At 51.3% G+C, this 23,122-nt stretch overlaps 1 protein-coding gene across 3 annotated transcripts in view; it reads right to left on the reverse strand.

Moving 5' to 3' along the window:
- Positions 1-23,122, reverse strand: part of LOC138157115 (nuclear receptor corepressor 2-like) — a 219,162-nt gene that overhangs the window by 107,492 nt on the left and 88,548 nt on the right. For all 3 annotated transcript variants that reach the window (XM_069082791.1, XM_069082716.1, XM_069082639.1), the window contains exon 2: positions 13,118-13,343. In XM_069082791.1, coding sequence (XP_068938892.1) covers positions 13,118-13,222 — 105 coding nt within the window. In that variant the 5' untranslated portion in view covers positions 13,223-13,343. The remainder of the gene's footprint in view (positions 1-13,117; positions 13,344-23,122) is intronic.

Raw genomic sequence — 23,122 nt, forward strand, 5'->3', positions numbered from 1 at the left:
CCTGCCTCCCCGCAGGCCTGGCCCATCACAGCCCCCTCACTAGCCCAGGGACAGAGGCAGGGGTGGGGGAGACTTAATGAGTCACCCCTATCATCGGTACTGGTTCCCAATGAGACACATATGGGGAGCCAAGAGCTTTATCTCCAACCAACCTGGGGGGAGCTCCTCCCACTCTCGGCAGTGAGGATAGATGCAGGGATGTAAAACTAATGAGAGTGCCATTAACCTCAGTTTCTCCACTTGTAAAAATAAAGGAGGGGGGTGTCTGCTATCCAATCTGATGAGCCCTTTCTTCTCCAGAGAAGAACACGGATGCCCAGAGAGGGTGACCAACGGCCCCAGAGTCCTGCGAGGCAGACGAGGCCAGAGCCAAGGGCCCAGGCCAGCTTTCCAGAGCCAGAATGAGTGGGAAGGTGAAGGCCAGAGGGGACAGGACCTAGGGAAGGGTTGAGAGTCTCCATCCCGGCCTCTCGGGCCACCTCACTTCTCTGCTCCGTCCTGTTGGGAACGACATTCCTGCAACCAGCCTGCATGCAGAATGGGCCACTGTTGGAGAGGCAAAGAGTGAGCCATTCCCTCAGAAACCAGGCATCCTAGCAGGGCAGCCGAGCATCCGCCCAGTGCAGAGAGAGTCTCTGCAGGCAGGGACGTGGCCCCAGCTCTTAGCACAGAGTCTGGCACAGAGGAGCCCCTAACGGAGGCCTGCTCCCTGAGGGCCGATGGATTGATTCCTGTTTAGCTATGGACTGGACTAGAGTCTTTCGATGACCTCCTCCCTCTCAGACTCTCATGTTCATAAAGCCATCAGTGGCATGATGCTGGGAGGGAGAATTAGATCCATAAGACTACAATCCTAGGAAGAAATAATGAGGTTAACTTGCAATTTTACAAAAATAGGAACCGAGGCCCACAACAGAGGGGGAGAGGGAGGGAAGGAGAGGGAGGGGAGAAGTTTGCAAAGCATTTTAATTCTACTCAGGTTTGGACAACACATTTTAAGGAGGGAGGCTGACAAAAATTGGGAGACTGGACAGAGGGGAACCTGTATGATAAGGGGCCTTAAATCCCTATCACAGGAGGGCCGGTAACCTGAAGAACATAATGGCTATGGTCAGGGATGGGATGGGCTGTTGTGTGGGAAAGGGATTAAGCTTCTGGTGTGTTACCCAAGAGGCCCAGCGTTCAATCCAATGTGAGGGAAAACTCGATAAAAACTAACACCAACCAGTAAAAGGGTGGATTTGGAGGACTTCCTATCATAGCCTCCATGCCATGGGGACGCTGCTTGGGCAGCAGGGTGCACTCAATGCCTTCTAACAGCCCTTTCCAATTCTAATATTCTATTACTCACTAGCACCCCCTTCCTTTCTGACAGCCGTTGTTCTGAAAAAGATCTGGGGGTCCAAGTGGAAAGCAAGCCCAACATGAGTCAGTAACATAACATGGAATGCAATAAGAAAGCTGGCTGAAGGACCTGGTAATAATGAGCTTCAGAAAGTGGGGAGACCACGCAGAGGCTTTAGCCCCAGGGCGGGCCTGACAAGCCACCAGCCTGTGGCCGTTTCCAGATTACAAAGTGAGAGGTCAGTGCAGTCTGGACTTTGGGACCAGTAAGTAGGAGTGTGTGACTTTTGCCCCCAGGGCGAGAAACCCCTGAGACCCTGGCACAGCCAGCCAGTGCCACGTGGCAGCTTCAGCTCCTGGCCTGCAGAGTGTAGGGGGACCAAGCACCAGTCTGAGGGGTAACTGCTCTTGCTTTAACCTTCTTGGATCTGGATTGCAGTCTAGGGTGGAGGTCCTGGGGTGTGTGTCCAGCTTGTCAGAGCGTGGGGAGACCTCAGAGAGGGCACCCATCTAATTCCTCTGGCAGCTGAGAAAACCCCAGCATTTGGGACAAAGCTCCCCTGTCTGATGGCAGAGTCCTACTGTGGCAAAAAGCCCAGGGGTCAAGTGACTGAGGGGCGACATGACCAGGCAAAGGAAACAAAGCAGACAGAAGAGTCCAACATTAGACTCCTATTTTCGGGACAAAAAGGACCAAAGCATGAAACAGGAGGAAGACAGTGAAGTCAGAACTCCTGCACCAAAAGTTTCAAAGGAAAATACAAGCTGGTTACAGGCCATAGAGGACCTTAAGAAGCAGATAAGAGAAGTGGAGGAAAAACTGGGAAGAGAAATGAGAACGATGCAAGAAAATTATGAAATGAGAGTCAACAGCCTGACTGAGGAAAATAACACCTTTAAAAATAGACTAACTCAAATGGCAAAAGAGGCTCAAAAAGGCAATGAGGAGAAGAATGCCTTAAAAAGCCACATTTGCCAGATGGAAAAAGAATCTCAAAAGCTCAATGAGAAGAATCATGGCTTCAGAATTAGATTGGAACAAATGGAAGCTAATGACTTTATGAGAAATCAAGATGCTATTAAACAAATCCAAACAAATGAAAGAATAGAAGGCAATGTGAAATATCTCATGGGAAAAACCACTGACCTGGAAAATAGATCCAGGAGAGATAATTTAAAAATTATTAGACTGCCTGAAAGTCATGACCAAAGTAAGAACCTAGAAATCATCCTCCAGGAAGTTCTCAAAGAAAACTGCCCCGATGTTTCCAGAACCAGAGGGCAAAACAGATATTGAAAGAATCCGCCAATCACCTCCTGAAAAAGATCCCAAAAAGAAAACTCCTAGGAATATTATAGCCATGTTCCGGAATTCCCAGATTAAGGATAGAATATTACAAGCAGCCAGGAAGAAACAATTTGAATATTGTGGAAAAACAATCAGGATAACCCAGGATCTGGCAGCTTCTACACTGAGGGATTGAAGGGCTTGGAATCTGATATTCCGGAGGTCAAAGGAGCTGGGATTAAAACCAAGAGTCACCTACCCAACAAAACTGAGTATCATGTTTCAGGGGAAAATATGGTCATTCAGTGGAATAAATGACTTTCAAGCATTCTTGCTGAGAAAATCAGAGTTGAATAGAAAATTTGACATTCAGATACGAGAAACATGAGAAGGTAAATAGGGAAAAGAAATCATAAGGAACTTATCAAAATTGAACTATTACACTCCTACATGGAAAAACAATAATTGTAACTTGTGAAACTTTTCTCAGTAGTTGAAGGGAATAGAAATATATATATATATGTCTATATATGAGGGTATATGGGCATATGAATACATATGTGAATATGTATATATATATATGTTTACAGGTATACATAGATAGAGGGCATAGGACCAATTTAACAGGAAGGGATGATACTTAAAAGGTGAAATTAAGAGGTGAGAGAGGAATATAATGAGAGGAGATGGGGAGAAACAGAATGGGATAAACTATCTCATACAGAAGAGGCAAGGGAAAATGGTTACAATGGAAGGGAAGAATAGGAAGGCAAAAGGGAATGGGTCAACCTTATTCCCATTGAATATGGCTCAGGGAGGGAATGACATACACACTAAATATGGTATCATATTTATGATACCATATTTATATCCTACAGGAGACTAGGGGGAAGGGGATGAGAGGAGGGATGATGGAAGGGAGGACAGGCTTGGGGGGAGGAAAGTTGGGAGCACCCACTTTTGAAAAGGGATGGGATCAAAGCAGAGAATAGAACAAGTGGGAGGTGGGATAGGAGGGAGGGAAATATAGTCAGTCTTTTACAATATATCTACTATGTTATTGTTTTGCATTAGCCACACATGTACAACCTATACTGAACTGTTTATCTTCCCAGTAAGAGTGGGTGACAAGGAAAGAAGGGAATGTATCAAATAGTGTATATATAAATATACACACATATATATACACATATACATATACACATACACATATATATACATACACCTATACATATATACACATATACATATATATACACATACACATATACATATATACACTATTATTAATCCTATTTTACATGTAATTGGGAAATAAGATATACAGGCACTGGGGCATAGAGATCCACCGGAAAAGTCGAAAGGGATATGGGAGAAAACATGGAAGAGAGCAGATTGGAGGAGGGGATATCCTGTGGGACTGCTTTTTGGGGGTGGTGGGTAGGGGGAAAACAGGGAGAAAATTTGTAACTCAAAATCTGGCAGAAATGAATAATGTAAATCAGAAGTTAATAAAGCATTTGAAAAACAGAAAAAATATATATATATAGCACAGTGCCTGGTACATAGTGAATACTTAATAAATCAGTCATTTTCCAGAGCCTGATCCCTCTCCCCCCCCCCTCCGGGTGCATATACTCAGGGGCTGGCCTATGGCCTCAGAGGCCCCTGTGCACTCCAGCGGAATGATACTGTGAGGCCGTGAACTCCGGAGGACACACCTAAGAGATACAGGAGTGTGGCCAGGCGCAGAGAGAAGGGGAAGATGGGAAGTACAGGAAAAGAGAGTTATTCCTCCCCATCAGGGACAAATAAAACCCCAGACATGAGACCCAAGGGACGGTGGATGAAATGCTGGGTCTGCAGTCAGGAAGATTAGAATTCAAATTTGGTCTTTGGCCCTAGCTGTGAGACCCTGGGCCAGTCACTTCAACCTGTCTGCCTCAGTTTCCTCATCCGTCAAGTGAACTGAAGAAGGAAACGGCCAACCACTCCAGTATCCTTGCCAAGGAAACCCCCTCTGGGGGTCACAGTCAGACACGCCTGAACATGAGCATAGGGAGAATGAGAGCACCCCCCTCTCGGGGCTGCTGGGAGAGTCAGATGAGATCAGTCCCCATGAAGCGCTCAGCACAGTACCAGTACGTAGCGGGTTCCTTTCCATCCTCCTGAGGAAGTCCCGGGGCCACAAGGCTCTGGCAGGGAGGAGCAGAAGGGGGGTCTGGGGCTGTCTGGGTGCATCTGGAACATGGGCCTCTGGCAGCGGAGACCCTCTCCCCTCGCTGACCTCATGAAAAGCCAGGGGATTAGCTGTTCCCTCTCTGGGCCTCCTTTCCCAGACAAAGTATAAAGCGTCCCTGGTCTGGGTTTGGGGAGGAGGCCTCCGCCCCCGCCCCAAGCTGATGCTGCTCTGCTCCTCGGGTCTGAGAGCCCACCTGCAGCAGGGGCAGTGGTCAGGGGTCTGCACAGCACCCCGGGCCCCAGGCACCACAGGGGGGATGAGAGGAGAGAGAAGGCAAGGACATGTGAGAGACCAGGGGGCCACGGGGCACAGCAGAAGGGGTCCGGGTCAGGAGCCAAACAAGAGTCCACAGGTCCAGGCCTCAATCAGCTCATCTGAGCTGAGCACAGGAGGCACTGCCAAATGCCCAGCAGAACCTGCACGTTTCCTCTTCATGCCTCCTCCCGACCTCCCTTCTCTGCAGTTTAAGCCCCCCTTTCCAGCATCCCTATGGCTGACCCTTCCTCACCAGCCCCATTAAAAAGAAAGAGGGAAAAAGGAAAAGGGGAAACACCAAACCCTCATCACCAAAAAGCCTTGGGGCCCCATGCAGTGGCCCCGTCCAAAAATGCCCCCTGGGCTCTTAGTGGGGAGACACAGGGTCAGGACCCCGATCACAGGCTTTTCCTTTATGGCATCACTGGCCTTTTACTAATGTAACCTGCTGTTTCAATGGCGTTTTAGAAAAAGAAGCCAGGGAAGGAATAGAATGTGTCTCTCTCACCTCCATCCCTCTCCCTCCTCTACTCACCTCCCCTCTCTTTCCCCCTCACCCTTCTTCCTTCCCTCCAACCCTGCCTAAAAATAAACAGCTGGGATGGCTTTGTTTTCTGCTTCTGAAATGACCAAACCCTTGGGAGATGAGAAAACCCATAAGATACTCAATGGTGCCCTAACAGAAATCAGAATTACACTATTTCCAAATGGAAAGAGATTTGAGAGATCAGAGAAGGGTCAGGCTGAGAGTGATTGCTTTGGGGTCATTCACTCCCACCAGGACAAGCGGGATGAAGAACACACTCCGTCCTTTTACAAATGAGGAAACCGAGGCCCAGGAAAAGTAACCTAGTTGTTCAGGGTCCAGCACCAGGGCCAGGGTGCAAAGGCCTGTGTGACTCCTTCCACACCCCCAGGCTGAAGGTCTGCCCAACACTCTGCCTGTTAGCAGGTGAAGGGGGCGAGAAGATGAGCAGGGAAAGCATTCCCTGTGGCTGACCTGGAACCAGGACACGGACACTCCAGCTGCTAGAGTTAAATTTCAATGCCATGTCCCCAAAACAGGACCCTTCCTGCTCTAAAACCCTAGAACTGGACGAGCTTCCTTCTGCAGGCTCTCACAGGGGGCTGCTAACCCTGTCTAAGAACACATCCGTGGGCTCCCTTTAAAGATTCCAGCCTCAGGTGGACGTCCCCCCCCCAGGACTGGCGGCCATGGGCTCTGCCACTCATGATCTCAGGCAGCTGCCTCAAGACACTGAGGTAAGGTCACAAAGCCAGTTTGTGTCGGGAGGATCTGAACCCAGGCCTTCCTGACTCAGGCCTCGAGATACTTCATGGTGCTGATTGTTTTTGCTTGCTTGTTTCTTTTTATTCTCACCTTTGTAAATTATTTCAAAATTTTTTATTTATGAAGTTTCTTTTCACATATCCTTCATTTTTTAATAAACCCATCTCCTAGCCAGTATGTCATTCAGTGACTACCCTAAGTTCTGGCACACAGTAGGCATTTAATAAATACTGATCGGTCCCTTTTGACAAATAAGAAGAGAAAAAAGGAGTTTAGCACAAGTAATCAACAAATCAACCAACACACAAAATAAGTCAGTTCCAATCTGTAGTCCCTCAACTCCTGCAGAGGAAAGGGGGAAGGGGGAAAAAGGGAGGGATAAGGAAACTGAGCCCCAGAAAAGGGGAGTGACTTGCCTAAGGTCACACAAGTAAGTGTTCCTGGGTGGCTACTTCAGTTAGTCAATTAGGACCTATTACTACATCCAGCATTGAGCACAGTGCAGTGGCGAGCATTATAAAATGCTAGCTGACTGACCTGAGTTTACTGTTCACAGGCTTGTAGGCTTTGAGCCAGAAGGAACCTCAGGTCTTCTAGTCCAAACCCCTACTTTACAGATGGGGGAACTGAGGCCCAGAGAGGTTACTGGTTGGTTGTCATCCTTTGTGCTCGAAGAAGACCAAAGTGACATCACTCTGCTGGGGTCCAGGAACGGCATCCGACTGTGGCTGATCAGACTGACAGGATCCTGGAAGGCTCTCCCACAGGTCAGACACAAATAGTTCACATAAACGCATCGGAGAGAGATGCCTCTAAATTGTGTGTCTCACGTCTCCTTTGAAACCAGAAAGGCTAAACACTATTACAGACAGGACCAAAGACCTGGAGATGGGAGGACTGGTCCAGTCCCCCACCAGACAGATGGGAGCAGCTACAATGACATCTAGGACACCATATTCAGAACAGGAAGGCCCCCCCCGGCCCCCTGGGGTGCCCCCTGCCTGGGCACACACCTTCCACTGTCCCAGCCGTCACTGTCCATCAGCCTCCAGCGGCCTCCCACGAAGAAGCAGGGCAGGATGAACCCCTGGACACTTCCAAAGGGAGCTGGGGGCCGGAAGCCTAAGGCTAGGATTCTCACTCTGGGCTTTACTGGATCCAGACAGCTGCCTCCCCCCATCCCCACCACCACCATGAAACGTGGGCCTCTCCTCCAGCGCAGGCCTCTGGGGAGCTCTGCCTCCCCCCAGGGGGTGCTGGTCTCCTGGCTCCCCAGTACACTGTTCTGAGTACTCCCATCCCCCATCCCTTGGGATGCCAACCCCAGGTAAGAAGCCCAGGTCCTGGGGAAAGCAGAAAAGCAGGAAACCTCCACAGATAATCATCAGCTGACCCCACTTCCGTTCCCACAGCGTGGAGCCTCAGGCGGGGGTTCCCCAAGCCCAGAAGCCCAGAATGGTTATTCCTAAATACCTGGCAGGAGTAGACCCCAGGGGGTGAATGCATCCCTGGCCCACCCTCACAGTAGCTGGGGGAGTGGCACAGGCCTGCCAGAGGAAGGCCAGGAGTCAGAGGGGAGGTCATGAGGACAGCACCCTTGCACCCCCAGGAAGGGGGCTCAGAAGCAAAACTGCTTCTGAATCTGGAAAAAGTCTCCAACTGGCGCTTCCTCTTTCCTTCCCCAGGGCCCCTGCCACTGACCCCACGAACCTACCACTGGATGGCTGGGAGGAGACAGCCCAAACCAGAGGACTGGAGACCTGACGGATGAAGAAACTGAGGCCAGAGAGAGTAACCAAGGTCATGAGAGATGAAATCCCACAGTCACGGCTCTGCTGGAAGGGCCTCTGGAGATCCATCTGGCCCAGCCCCCTTATTGTACAGATGAGGAAGCTGAGGCCCATGGTCATACAAGAAAGTGGCAGGGAGGGACCAGAGAGAGGGTGTAAAGTGTCCACACAGGTGGCAGGCGGCAGAGCCAGGAGGACACCAAGTCCTGGGGATAAATGAATGGAGTGTGCTGGGCACACACACCCAGCCACACACAAAGACTCACTTACATGCACACAAATACACACACATATTCACAAATGCAAATGCACACATGTGCGTGCATACATGCACACACTAGTAAACTCATCTAAACAAGGGCACATGCATATCCACATGTTCATGTATATGTGTGCGTCCATAGGTGCACATGTATACACATGTGTTCACTTTACACACACGTGCACACACCTAAACACATGTGCATATGCTCACATACGCACACATACATACAGATGTGTGTGTGCTCATGATACACACTGTACAACACATGGATACATGTGTGTTCGCTCATCTACATCACACACATGCACACACACACACATGCAATGGGCTCTCGCATGTGCACTCACACCCAATTTACATGTTGCATGCACTGTGTGCACATACACATTCACTCACACACATGTACACATAACTCACATGGCATGACCACCTCTACACATATGTACACATGCATGCACGTGTTCACACACATAATACATGCACACACGTATAATGCTACCGCTCAGGGCTCCAGATCCCACCCGTTACACACAGATCCACAGACAGCTCAGACCAATCCCCTCGACTGGGCATCCAAAGACCCAGATTCCAGCCCACTAAGGGGCTGGACGAGTCCCTTCCCTCAGTGGTTCTCTCTCCTCAATCTCCAAAATGGAGTAGCACTGTGTGGTTCCTAACCCTCACAAGACTGCTGTGAGAACCAGTCCAGGGACAGATGCTGCCCAAAGCCGTCAGGACAGACAGGCAGATGGCGGCTGCCTCGCCCTGGAGCTGTCAGGATGACTGCCCGAGGCACAGGACTGGCTCTCCGAATGCTGTCACCCCTCTCCCTTCTGTTATTCTCTATTCCTGGGGAGGAGGAGTATATTTGAAAAGTCATGTAAAGAAAAGAGATCAACAAAATGTTTTAAATCCTTGTTCATTTATTAACTTTGCCTTTGCATTTCTAGCACCCAGCACATTCGGCAGTACATAATGAGTGCTTAATGAATGTTTGCTGATTAACTGACTTTTGTCCTCGAACCAGACATCAGCAAGGATCCTGGCCTGGAGAAGGCACTAAACGGTTTGTGGAAGGAGTGAAGGATCCCTGGAGCAGTGCCCAGAGCACAGCCTTGGAGGTGGGAAAGCTCACTCTGGACACATGTGGCCCTGGGGCAGTCAGGTAACCTCTGTGGGCCTCAGTTTCCCTGCCTGTAAAATGAGGTGGATGGACTCAGTGGCTCAATGGTCCCTTCCAGCTCTCCACCTCTGACCTTCTATGGTCTGACACAACTGGGGGACGTGGCAGCTTCCTCAATGGACCGAATACAGGACCTGGGGAGACCAAGAAAGCCAAGGTCGGGACAGGGAGCATGCCGAGGTCGTATCGAGGAACACTTTTTAAAAGTCCTCCCAACATACGTGCTTGCTTTAAAAAGCATACTCTGACATTCCTGAACTCTCCTGGCAATGCCTGGCTCCTTCCCTTCGCTTCTGCTATGACTCCCTCTCTCAGAAGGGGCTTCCTCCTTCCACCCCTCCCAGGTCCCCTCCACTAGAACAGAAGCTCTCAAGGGTCTCAAGGGTCTCAGACAGGCCAGACTCACGATGCAACATGCCACCCGCACCCCCAGAGAGGGCGATGGGGTCCGCGTGCAGGAGGCAGACACTCCACTCCTTCTCTGCTTGTTTTTCCTTCACTCGTGGTTCCTCCCATTGGTTCTCATTCTTTTTACAACATGACTAATGTGAAAACAGGTTTAATATGAATGTATGTGTGGAGCCTATATCAGACTGCACACAATCTCGGGGAGGGGGAGAAGATTCAGAACTCAGAATCTTGTGGAAGCAAATGCTGAAAACTAAAAAATAACTTTTTTTAAAAAAGGATAAAAGTTTTCTGAGGGGAGGAATGACCCAGCCCACTTGTCTCTATATCCATACAGCACTTAGCACAGTGCTTAGAAAACAGCAGGCATTTAATAAATGTTCACTCCATCCACCCCTATCTCTATCTATCCGTTCCTCTCCGTCTGTCTGTCCCTCTCTCCATCCTTCCATCCATCTACATTCCCACTGATCTAAAGAAACATAACCCAAGAGAAAAACTGAGAAGCCTCTGTGTCTGTGGGGAGCGACAGGAAACGGGGCCCTGGACGACTCAAAACCAGAGCAGCAGATGAGCCCCCACAGAGCCCAAAGGAGCCGGGGCAGGGCAGAGATATGGGGTGCAGACAGTGCTACAACCGCAGGCTGCACTAAGCCTTCACTCCCTGACCCCAAATGAGTCAAACCCGGAGTTGTCTCCAGAAGAACCTGCAAGGACGTGACAAAAGGAAACAGGGGGTGCCTCCCTGACAACAGGCAATCAGGCCTGCCAGGAACCTGAGCAGGGTCCAGGCCGGGCCGAGTCTGCCAGGCAGCACCCAGGAGCACCACCCTCGTGGCTTACCCCATGGCTTCCTATCTTCCCCCCACCCCCAAACCACTCCCTTCTCCTCCCTCCAGACAACTCAAACTCTAAGCCCAGACGGATTCTCCCCATCCACCTCTGTCCATCTTAAACCACACCCCAGCCACAGGACGGATCCCATGTTGGCATCCAGGGTCCTGAGACACAAGGGGAAGAGGCAATCCTAGAATGAGACAGGGAAGGAACGTCAGAGGCCATTTAATCCATCCCCTGCACTGCACAAATAAGGAAACTGAGGCATGGAGGAGTGAGAGGCCATGCTAGACATACTTTTACATCAGCTATCTAACAACCAACTGCCTGATCAACCTGAAAGCATAAATTCCTTGAGGGGGAACTCTCTATTTGACAAGAACTCAGAAAACTGGAAAGCAGTTTGACAGAAGTTACATTTAGACCAAGATGCGACACCATCTGCCACAAATGTGTAAGCAACCTGAATATGGAAAGATCACGCCATCCGAAAATTAGAAGCAAACAAGATCAGGGACCTTTCATAGCTATGACGAGGGAAGGAATTCTTAACCAAAAGAGGGACAGAGGTGATTAAAAGAGATGGAATAGATCGTGTTGATTGTGTGGAACTGAGAGACTTTCTGCATAAACAAAATCAATGCAGCTAGAATAAGAAAGAAAGCTGTTGATAGAAGCTATCGATTGAGGGGGGAAAAAAATCTTTGCATCAAATGTGTCTGTTAAGAGTCTGAAATCTGAGCTACAAAGGGCACTAAGACAAATATCTAAGACCAAAGGTGATTCTCCAAATTCTAAGTGGTCCGAGGAGATGAAAAAACAGTCATCAAAGGAACACTTGGAAACTACAAACGATCGTATGAGAGTGCCTCAAAAATCACTAATAATGAAAGAAATGCCCATCAAAACAACCCTTAGGTTTTACCTCTCACCCAACAAATTGGCAAAGATGAAAAAAAGATGGGAATAGTCAATGGTTGAGGGCCTGTAGAAATGCAGGCACATTAATACATTCAGCAGAGCAATAAATCAGTCCAACAATTCTGGAAAACATTTTTTTAAAGTGACGAAAATGTCCCTATCCTTTGATCCTGAGGGAAGCTAGGTGGTACAGTGGACAGAGCACTAGGCCTGGAGTCAGGAAGACCCGAGTTCAAATCCAACTTCAGTCTCTAATTAGCCATGGGACATTGGGCAAGTCACTTAACCTCTGTTCATCTCAGGTTCCTCTTCTGTACAACGGGGAGAACCTACCTCCCAGGGTTGTTGTGAGGATCAATAAGATAATAATGATAAAGTAGTCAGCACAAGGCCTGGCATACACACAGTAGGCGCTGCATAAATGCTAGCTGCTGACATACCACTGGGAGGCATGTACTCCAAGGAGACCAAAAGACAGCAACGTACAGTCTGTACCAAAAATATTCACAGGAGCACCTTTTGTCAAAGCAAAGGACTGAAAATTAAATAAATGCCCATCGACTAGGGAATGACTAAATAAATTACAGTACATGAAGGTACTGGAATATTGCTGGACTGTAATAAGGAACATTAGGGGGATGGGAAGATTTACTTGAACTTCTGCAAAGTAAAATACACAGAACTGGGAAAACAGAGAACAGAAGACAGGTCTAAATTAGCCAGAAAAATAAATCCCCTCAAGTGCTCACATGCATTTGAATTTGCAATGTTTGAAGTTATGATTGTGTAAAACGTGGTCACTGGTTCCAACCCAACAGAAACATGCAGCACATATTTAAAAATGAGGCCCCTCCAGGGGATTCTCATCTGCACTGACCGAGACCTAGCAGTATGCTACACTACAAGATATATGACTATAATCACGTAAACGGACAAGAAAAACTGTGTAATCACAATGACCAAGGTTGCCCCCTCAAAAAAGATATAAAAAGACACCCTACCCCCTCCCTTCTCTGCAGAGGTGGGGAGCAGAATACACTGCAAGAACGCACTTGTGGGTTCAGTTGCTTGAATTGAAATTTTGTTTTTATTCTTTGTAAAGGATGGCTTTCTGGCCAGTGTCAGATCTGGCCAAGCCCAGCCCAGCCCAGAGCCGCTGGCTCAAACAGAGAGCAGCCAAGTGGCTCCCCAGGCCCACAACGGTCACACCACAGCCAGTGCACATGGTGAGAAGTGGGGCGAGGTGGAAATGACAAGCCAAGAGACCAGCCAACCCCAACAAAGGTCACTTACCGAATGCGGCCGGGCAATCTGCACTGGGTAAGAAATGGCGTGGGGAGGGTAGCGGGGCTCCGAGGGTCTCCAGGTCGGCGTCACAGGCTGGGCTGATCCGGACATGGTGACAGGAGGCACGGGGGCCGCTTCTGTCCCTCTCTGGGTCGCTCGTTCTCTCTCAATCTTTGTCTGGGATCCAAGAAGATCTCTACATCACCCGTGTGCCAGCCTGGTCACATGGCACCTGGGGGGCAGGACAGACAAGAGGCAGACTGAATATAGCGCTGACCACAGCTCAGGAACCCACCATACAAGCCCCCTCACACAAAGAGCTGGTCAAGAGTAAACGACTTCTATTCCTCAAGATCATGCAGTCAGTAAGCCAATTCACAAGCATTTACCAAGCACCAACTCTATGCTTGGCACTGTCCTAAGCACTGGGGATACAGAGACAAAAGGGAAACTGCTCCTGCCCTCGAGGAGCTTACAATCTAAGAGAAAGAAAAAGTGGACAGCCACAAGCCCAGCCCATGAAGGAAACTAGAGCCAACTGCCCCCATGCACATGCGAGTCCCGAGAGGCCCTCCTGCACACTCCTCAATCACCCTCGAACCGTGCCCAACACCTGGACTCGACCCCACAACCAGATTCTGCCAGTATCCCCCGCCACCAAAAAAAAAAAAAAGATTAGGAAGAATCATCCCTGTAGAGAAAAGATGTTTGTGCAAGGGTAGGAAGTACAGGAAGCAGGGGGCCAACAAGGGGCCCTTCTCCCAGCACTGAAGATCCCACCTCTCCCCCCCCATGTACTGCCACCTCCAAAGTCAGACCTCAGCGGAGGTCCAGCCTACCATTAGCTCAGGGCCTTTGAGGGTCCAGACCGGGCTTTCCAAAGCTCAGCTGGGGCAGCCGCTGCCCCACAGAAAGGACTCCCGGCAAAGGTAGTGACCGACAAGTCTGGGAGGCTGACGAGCAAAGAACTTTATTCTCTCGAGTCCACAGGCCAGGCCCTGTGGTCAGACCCGAGGGTCAGGGGTCAGCCTCCTATGGTCACATAATTTCTCTGGGGTAAAAAGGGGAATGGCAATGAGTCAAACAGTTAAGAGGTAAGAAATCAGGCCAGCTGAGAACCTAATGACCAAGAACAGTCTTCTGGGTCAAGGTCATTGCCATCTTTTCAGACCTGGGGAATGCGAAGGACCACGAACACTTATACAGTATGTTCAGGTGTGCAAAGCCCCTTCCCATCTATCATCCCATTCAACCCTCACGACAACCCTGGGGGACCGTGATATGATTAATCCCCACATGAAGGACAAGGACACAGAGAGATTAAGTGGACTGCCCATGGTCACACACGGGCACCAGGAACAAGCTGCAAACCCAGGGTCCAAGGCCCTCTCCACCAAGCCACACCTCTTCTCGAACAGTAATCCCAGGATGCTGACACTTCTCACACCCCGCACAGGACTTATTCAAGACTCCGACCCTTAAGAAGGACCAAGGAAACTCCGGGAAGTCTGCAGGCTCTCGCCCGCTTCCAGGCCCCAGGCTGATGTGAGCCACTAAGGCTGAGAAACTAGGTGGCTGTCTAATGTGGTCAAAAAGAGCAGAGAATGGGGAGAGATAAGAAAGGGAAAAATGAAACACAGTGTGCGCACACACACACACACACACACACACACACACACACACACACATACACACCTTCAGAAGGCAATGAAGACCTCAGCTACACCTGGGCACAGGGGGCAGAGCCTAAAGGGGTCAGCGGGAAGACAAGCAGTGTGCCCTGAGGCACAATGGTGAGCTGGGGCCAAAGGGCCTCAAGCTGCAGTCACAGCAACCTCAATCTGAAGCTGGGGGCCACCTGGTGCACCCATTTTACAAATCAGGAAACTGAGGCCCAAAGGCAGGTGATGTGGCCAAGGACACAGGCTGCAGGCCCTATGACTGAGGACATCACTTCATCTCTTGCCTCATCACCATTTCCTCACAGGCATACACATCCACAAGAGAATGGAATCTCCTTAAGGATGGGGGCCATGGGGTCTTGCCTTTCTGGCCACAGCTCACAGCACCATCCAGCTCAGAGCAGTCATCCAATGAATGCTTTTTAAACTGGGTAAGAGGCTGGACCTGCGATTTCACTGACACAGAGAACTTGTGGACCAGGACACTCTCCGCCAGGCAAGTCAGAAGCCCTGCTGAGACTCAGAGCCCTGGGTGGGGCACCACCCAGCCAGAGCAGGTAGAGGCCCTGCCTCCGGGGCCAGCCCTATGCACTAGGCTACACAGCCTCCCCTTTATACAGGAGGAGAGATATCAAAAGAGGACACTAGTCTAGTACCTCTTATCTCTTATCATTCTACAGCTGACAACCCTATAAAAGAAAAGCCCCCTCAGATCCCCTCTTACTACCAGGTTTGTTGGCTACCAAAAGCAAGCAGAGATACGAAAGAAAGGTCCAAAGGCTGGGTGGGCCCCAGCAGGGCGCCCTTCCTACAGCAGCAGGGGAAGTGTCCCTTTCCCCACCTTGGTCTTCTCATCAGTAAAACAAACGGGGCATGCCAACAGCTCTCAGTTTGCTCCATTTCGATTATTATTAAATTTTCAGTGCGAGCTTTTATACCTCAGAAATCAGCAAATGCTGCAAATCAAAGCCTGACTTACTCTTCTGTGGATTGTCTAGGCTTAAAAAATTGGTGGAGAAAATACAAATGATGCAGATTCAATTTAAAGTCCAACCAGGGTATCTTTTTCCCCCTAGAGAGCCAAGCATCAGACATTTCCCAGAACCACCTTGGTCTGCCTCCCACCTCTGACTGACTCGACACCCACATGTCCCCCAGAGTCTGGCTTCCTCTCCAGGAGATGCCGTTCGACTCTGTTCCTGGAAAGATCATCGCTCTAAAGCTGGAAAGGACCTGAGAGGCCATGCGATCCACCCTCCCATTTTCAGGAGAAGGATCCCAAAGTTTAAAGGGCTTGCTGCCCATGCCCGGTCCCTGTAATCCCTGCAAGAAAGGCAGGCTGCGGCTGAAGGGAGGCTTGAATCTGGGTGGTGGGAGCTGCAGCAGGCTAAGCCCCAAGGCAGACACCATCCTGGCCATTAGCACATATAAGGCTCACGGTATCTCAGTGAGGAGCCCTCTCTCTTGGAGAGGGTGGGGAAACAATATGGGAATCCCCAAGCTGCCTAAAGAAGGGTGAAGCAGGCCAGGGCAGATCAAAGCTCCCAAGTGGGATCTGGGCAAGAGAGGACACTGCATTTCTAGACTGAGGGAGTACCACAGGAAGATCAGGTGGGACAGGGGGACTAACACCTCAGAGCAGTCATTCTAAGCAGGCAGTAGAGACGGGTTAGCACTGAGCCATCCACATTCTTTTACAGGCTCAGCCAATCAATAAACAACCAATAAGCATTCACGTTCCTTCTGTGTGCCAAGCCCTGTGCTCCTCTGTGTACCAGGCCTTTACAAGAGGCCCAAGAAAGACAAAGACCAAAAGTCAAAAACAAACCAAGTAACTCCTGCCTTCAAGGAGCTCCCCTTATCCTACACCAGGGGAAAACAGGTGCAGGGAGTGCACGCGAAACACAAAGTCATGTGGGGGTTTTCCGATTACAAGAGCCCAGCTTATCCAACTCTCCCCTTTCGGAGATGGAAAAACTGAGGCCCTGAGAGGGAAATGTCTGGTCATGGGCACCACAGCTGGCTAGGGCAGGAACCAAAGCACCATGCCCATGCTCTGGGCACAAGGTTCCAGGACACGCTCCCCACCACCTTACAGCCTGCAAGCAGGGCCCGAAAGCTGGGGGTGCAGGCCTGGAGTCTCAGGGTCTGGGTTCAAACCCCCAGCTCTTATGGAACCTGAGCTACATCACTGCCCCACCCTGAACTTCGGTTTCTCCATCTGTGAAATGGAAAATCAGACCTGATGGACTCTGAGGCCCTTCAGGCTTTCTCTGACCTTATGGCCCTCCCCTTTCTGCCCCCATCCCATTTCCCTTCTCTTCTCCAGGCTAAACACCTGCAGTACCTCCAACTAATGGGACTGACAATGAGAGCCATACCTGGGCACTCCCTAATCTCTGCCCAGAAAAGATCTGCGGAGCTGGAGGCAACTTCGAGGCCATCTAGTTTAACCCCCTCATGTTACAGGTGAGGAAACTGAGGTCCACGGCTGGCCCAACCCCTGCATTATACAAAGAAGGAAACTGAGGCTACTAGCACAGGACCAGGCAAGTAGTAAGGAGCAGAGGCAGGATCCGAACACAGGATCAAGCATGCCACTATGCCTCTCCCATTTCAGCTCCTAACATCTTCCTCCCTATCTGAATGCCCCGGTCACCAGAAAGGAAGGAAGGGGCCCTGAAATTAATTAAAGTCACCCCCAGGTTTGACCCAGCTCCCCTCTCAAAGACACCAGCCTTTCTCTAAGACAAGGGGGCAGTTACACGAGACCCTCCCCCCCCTTGTTCCAGAAGCGCTGCAGGCCATTTCGAAATTGCTATTTATGCCGTTTAATTTTAAAGTTTCATAACCCAGGCCAAAAAAAAGTCAGATTTATCCAAAGCTGTTTCTAACTTCCTTTTCCCCACTGAAATTCCAGAGGAACAGCCCATATGACCCAGGCCCTCCTGTGGTCAGAGGTTCCCTCCAAACCACCTCTGCAAAAAAAAAAAAAAAAAAAAAATCTCTTTTCCCACTGCCCAATCCAGATCCGGCCAGCCCGAGGAGCTTCACACAGTCCAAACTGGCAGCAGCTCCCCCCGTCCCAGGCCTCCACGTGGGCAGACGTCAGAGCCACAGCCGCGTTTCCCAGAAGGGAAGAATGGACAGAGTCTCCCCCACCTGCCACTAGCAAAAGGCCCCGTCCTGGACTTGGCCCTCTTTCAGAGGCCCCCTGGCAGGACTCTAGACCCCTGGTGGCCCCACAGGCTGCAAGGCTTAATATCCTCACAGATGTGCTCATTAATAAACTCAATTTCCTTCTCTAACCGAAGCAATATTTAGCAAGACGTTTTGTTAAGGCCTCATTTTGTCTTCTTACTGGTGTGGTCTGGAGTTAGGAGAACAGAGGCTATTGTCAGTCATGTGTTTGGGAGATGGGGGGCACGATGAAGGACCCACGGGAGATCTTACCATTTGCTTAAGCTGTGTACAAACTTCAGTGCAAAGACTAGACACAGCACAGGGCACTGGGCAGGGGCACTGGACGGGGAATCGGGGCAACGGGTTCAAATCCCGAGGCCTATTTACTAAAAGCATGAGCCCAAGCAAGTCACTTCAACCACAAAGCAAGCCACGGGGCCTGTTCTGCATCTAAATATTGATCGTTATAACAACGATGATCAGCATGGCAGTAACACCATGTCATGACTGGCTTCTCACTCAGTCCTGTTGCAGGTCCACAGCACCTACAACATGTGGGAGGAGGAAGGAGGGACAGGCAGGCATCAAAGATATTGTTATTCATTGTCATAGTTCAAGTAACAGCGGTAGCAGCAGCAGGAATAGCAGTATTTATTAGCAGCAGCAGTAACAACAACAAAAGCCAACATTAAATAGCACTTACTACATGCCAGAAGCCGCGCTAAGGACTTAACTTTACAATCATTATCTCATTTGAGGCTCACAACAAGCCTGGAGGCAGGGGCGATTATTATCTCCATTTTACAGATGGGGAAAAGGAAACAGGCAGAGAGGTTAAGGGACTGGACCAGGGTCAAGCAGCTAGTAGTCAGGACTTCCAGACTCCAGGCCCCATCCCTGGGCCACCTCAATGGCGGACATTAATACTGTGCTTTGAGATGTGTAAATCTCTTTATATGAAGCCTCACTGGAGACTCCCCCTAATCTTTCCTCGGCAGGGCAGGGCCTCAGTTACCTCCCCTGTGCAGGAGGGGGCTGGCCTCCCAGGCCTGTCTAGCTACAAGCTGGGGCGAAGGGCTCGCCCAGGTCACAGAGAAGGGGTCCCAGGCCGGGTCTTCCCTCTTTCACTTGGCTCACCCTGCAGTCAGCACGAGCTGGTGTCTTTATTCTGACTTCCAAAACAGGGCAGCCAAGGCTAATGTATGGACAGCGCTCTGCCAAAAGCATCCACCTTAACTCAGGGGAGGGTACCCTCATTCTACAGACAAGGAGGCCACGGCCAAGACCCTGCACCACATACATACCCATCCCCAGGGGCTCCCTGCCAGGCCAGGCAGCTTTGCACAGCCCAGGGAGGCAGGAGGAGGCTGAGGGACTGGACCTAGGTCACCAGAAGAGGCTGGACTAGACCCCAGGCCCTCACCCGGACCTGGACTCCAGCGGGAAGATCACTGTACTCTTGCCGATGGTGGCAGGGAGCCCCGAAGTCCTCCAAGGTCAGGCCTCTGCTTCCTCCCCGGGACCAGCCAGGAGGGGCTGTTCCCACTGGCCCTCTTACCCTCTCTGCTAGGCTACTGAAGGATGAGATTTTTTGGGGGGACAGTCCAGGTGTAGAAGGGAGACCAAGGCACCGAAGGGCACCCCAAGGAGGAGGAAACAACACCCTCTCCCAAGTGTGCCCCTGCCCCTGCCCTGTGCCCCCCAGAGAAGGAATAATAAACCAATTCAGAGCTGGAGGAGAGCATGGGGGGCCTCTGGCCCAACTCGCTCATTTCTCAGATGAGGACACTGAGCCTCAGAGTTCGGGGGACTGCCAGGGGTCTCCCCAAGGAGCCTGCACCCCATGCCCACCCTGTGCCAGACACCACACCTGGCCCTGGGCACACGAAGGCCACAAGAAGCAGCCATGCCTGCCCTTAAGAGGCTTCTGCTGCACCAGCAGGCACACACACACACACACACACACACACACGAATGAGCGGATCATGAGGGAGCAGGGCACTAGGAGCTGGGGTGGGAGGTGAAGAAGTACTCTGAGAAGCGGGTGGAAGTCTGCCTCTGGGAAAAGGGCCCACACTCCAGACCTGAGGCTGTCAGGTGGCCTGGCTCCTCTGGGCAAAGGCCTGGAGATGGGAAACAGGAGTGCTGTGTGAGGTAACAGACAGCAGACACCAGGGGCTCCCTCTTGCCTCCAGGATTAAGTGAGAAGGGGCTTCCTTTCCCAGTGTTTCCTTCATCCCCCACCCCCACCCTGCGAGCTCTGCAGTCCCCCAGACAGCTGACTCCAGGCCCAGATCCTGCCTTGTGTCCCGTGCCTGGACTGCCCCCCTCCTCCCTTCCCCCAGCATCCTCCAGTCTCCACTCAAAGGCCACTTTGTGCAGAGGCCTCCAGAGGCAGACACTCTAAAGTGACCGTCCACCTCACATACACTGCATGGACTTCACATGCACCCAGCTCTCCCCCAACCCGGCCTGCCCCAGGAGATGGGAACATCTTCAGTGGTTTGGTTTGCTTGTATCCCCTGGCACTCCGCAAGGTGCCTGGCACACAGTAAGCACCAAATAAATGCCTGCTGAACAAGTGAAATGGAATTCCCGGGGAGCGCAGGAGGGAGAGGGAGACCACAGCATGGAGAAGCCTCTCACTTTACAGACGAGGAAACTGAAGCCTAGGGAGAAGGGGCACTGGTCAGGGTGGGATTCCAGTCTAGCCAGGGCCTAATGACTCCCAAGGCCAGCACTCGGCCTCATAAGGTTCTGCGTTCAGATCCCACCTGAGACTCACTACCTGTGTGGCCTTGGGCATGTCACATTCCCTCCAGGAGCCTTGGTGAACTCAGGTGACTGGACTAGATGGTCTCTGGCATCTCTTCCTGCCCTAAATCTTGGCTCCCCGCCTTCTTCCCGCTCAGCCCTCCCCATGCTGGCTAGGAAGCTCAGCTGAGAGCATGCATAATGTAGGGAAGGCACTCTGCAAGCCTCCAGGTTGAAATCATCTCTATTCTTGGTCTATCCCCGCAAGGATCTCCAGTCAGGCCCAGCCTGGTGTATCCCAGGGGGACTCCCCCCCACTTTAGCTCCCTCAGTGGGAGAGGAGGCGGAGGTCAGCTCCATCCACTCCCCTCCTGGCTACACACCCTCTGCCAAGTCCAGGTAGGACAGGGGCCAGCAAGCACTGGTCAAGGGAGACAGTTCTATGGGAGCTGCCCAAGTGGAGGAAATCACAGCTCCAGAAAAGAGAAAAGGTCCTACCCCCACTGCCATGCCAGCCCCTGCAGGCACCAGCGCCCTTCCTGTGTGGACCTCCCTGCAGCAGGGAAGGGGAACGCTCCAGGCTCCCAGGCCGGAAAAGTCAATGCACCCCCACATCCACACCAGGCTGGGGGACAGCTCCCCATTCCAGATTTGGGGAGCACACGATTACCCCTGCCCAGAATCTTCTTAGAGAGGAGGAGATATCATGTGTGTGTGTGTTCTTGCACACGCACATAAGCCCCTACCTAAATTAGGCACAGCAGACACCTTCAAGCATGTGCTGAGCATCTCGACCCACGTAAGACATGATAATGGAGCTGTCTTCACCAACACGTGCCTCAAATTTTCTTGGAACTAATCCACGATGACACTGATATTTGCCTATCGCTAGGCGAGCCTCTGAATTAATAATCAGACTGTCAGAAGACAAAGCCCCAGCAGCCCTGGCAGCACTTAAGTGCACGCGACATGTCCCCAGGAGTCCCTGGAAGGCTCGACAAGGAAACTGTGTTCTGGAGGGGAGTGAATGGCGACGGCCTCCCCCCGGAACGCACACAGACACACACAGCCTCGGGCCGAGGAGATCTGGGACACACACACACACACACACACACACACACACACACACACACACACAGCCTTTGGCCTCTATTCCAGGACTTGAATCTGAGCCCAGCGCCAATGGCACCTAGGCCAGAAAGCTTTCCCTGACGGCCCTGCCCCCCTCCCATCCACTCTCCATCTCCCCCTTGGAGGCTTGGCCCAGGGATTGCCTCCTCTGAGAAGCCCGTCCTAATTTCACCCGCTGTTAGGAGGTTCTTATTTCTCTGGTGAGCGTCCAAACAGAAAACACCTCTGAAGAGTTCCTTCCCCCTAAGAACACCAGTGCCCCACCCTGCTTCCCAGGCTTCCCGACCCCCCCGGCATGGTACAGTTTCTGCTTCTGTCTTGCCCACAATGGAATTTAATGTTTGTGGAACCGAATCTGGAACCAACACCGTGCAGCTCAGCTCTTGGGCCTGAATCTAGGCTCAAGAGTCAGGAGGCCCTAGGGTCAGGAAGCCTGGGAAGCAGGGTGGGGCCTCGGACCAGGCCCTCACGGGTGACCCTGGTAAAGTCACCCCTGAGCCTCAGTTTCCTAATCTGTAAAACGGGAGCGCAAGGCACAATGCCCTCTGATGCCCCTCTAGGATCCCATGAGCTTCTCAGGTGAACAAGTACCGTAGTGACAAGTTTGTGAAGTGAGTGATACCAGCCTGAGGGCCCCTCCACACGCTCCCTCTGGTGTGAAAATCCTGCTTCTTTTCTACTTGGTTCATTTAGGGCCGAGCCTGTCTGTCACCACAGTGCCTGGGAAGCCTGTTAAGAGTGACAATGCTCATTTGCGCAGGTTTGTACAGAGTTACTTCCCTCGGCAAAACCGCAGGAGGGGCAGAGAATCCCCATTCTACAGACGAGGGGCTGGGGCAGTCACACAGTGGCCCAGGCCATCCCCCTGCCCAGCCAGTGATGCTCAGGTTGGCCCCGTAAAGGCAGACCCAAGTGCCCAGGAAGGCTGCCAGGATCAAGGAGGGAGCCATGGCTCTGGGGCCTGAGGACTGGGGGCCAAAGCAATCCACCAAACAGCATTTAGTAAAAGCCCTCGGGGCATGCCTGTCACTGGGTAGAAAAAGGGGTGGGGAGGAGCAGAGCCCTCCTTTCAAGAAGTGTCCATTCTAGCAGCTCCAATAAGTTACTTAGACTGCCTGGGCCCCAGTTTCCCCATCTGTAAAGGGGTGGGGGTAGATGCTCTCTTAAGGCTCCTTCCAAGATCCCAAGGTTTGCCAGTCTACCCTTCTCTGGGAGAAACCCGAGCGCCTAAGGAAAGCCAGCACCCACACGGCTTACCTGG

This window comes from Petaurus breviceps, unplaced genomic scaffold (assembly GCF_028583685.1).
Source record: "Petaurus breviceps papuanus isolate PSGF00001 unplaced genomic scaffold, PetGlider_PUasm1.0 101, whole genome shotgun sequence".
NCBI classification, from domain to species: domain Eukaryota; kingdom Metazoa; phylum Chordata; class Mammalia; order Diprotodontia; family Petauridae; genus Petaurus; species Petaurus breviceps.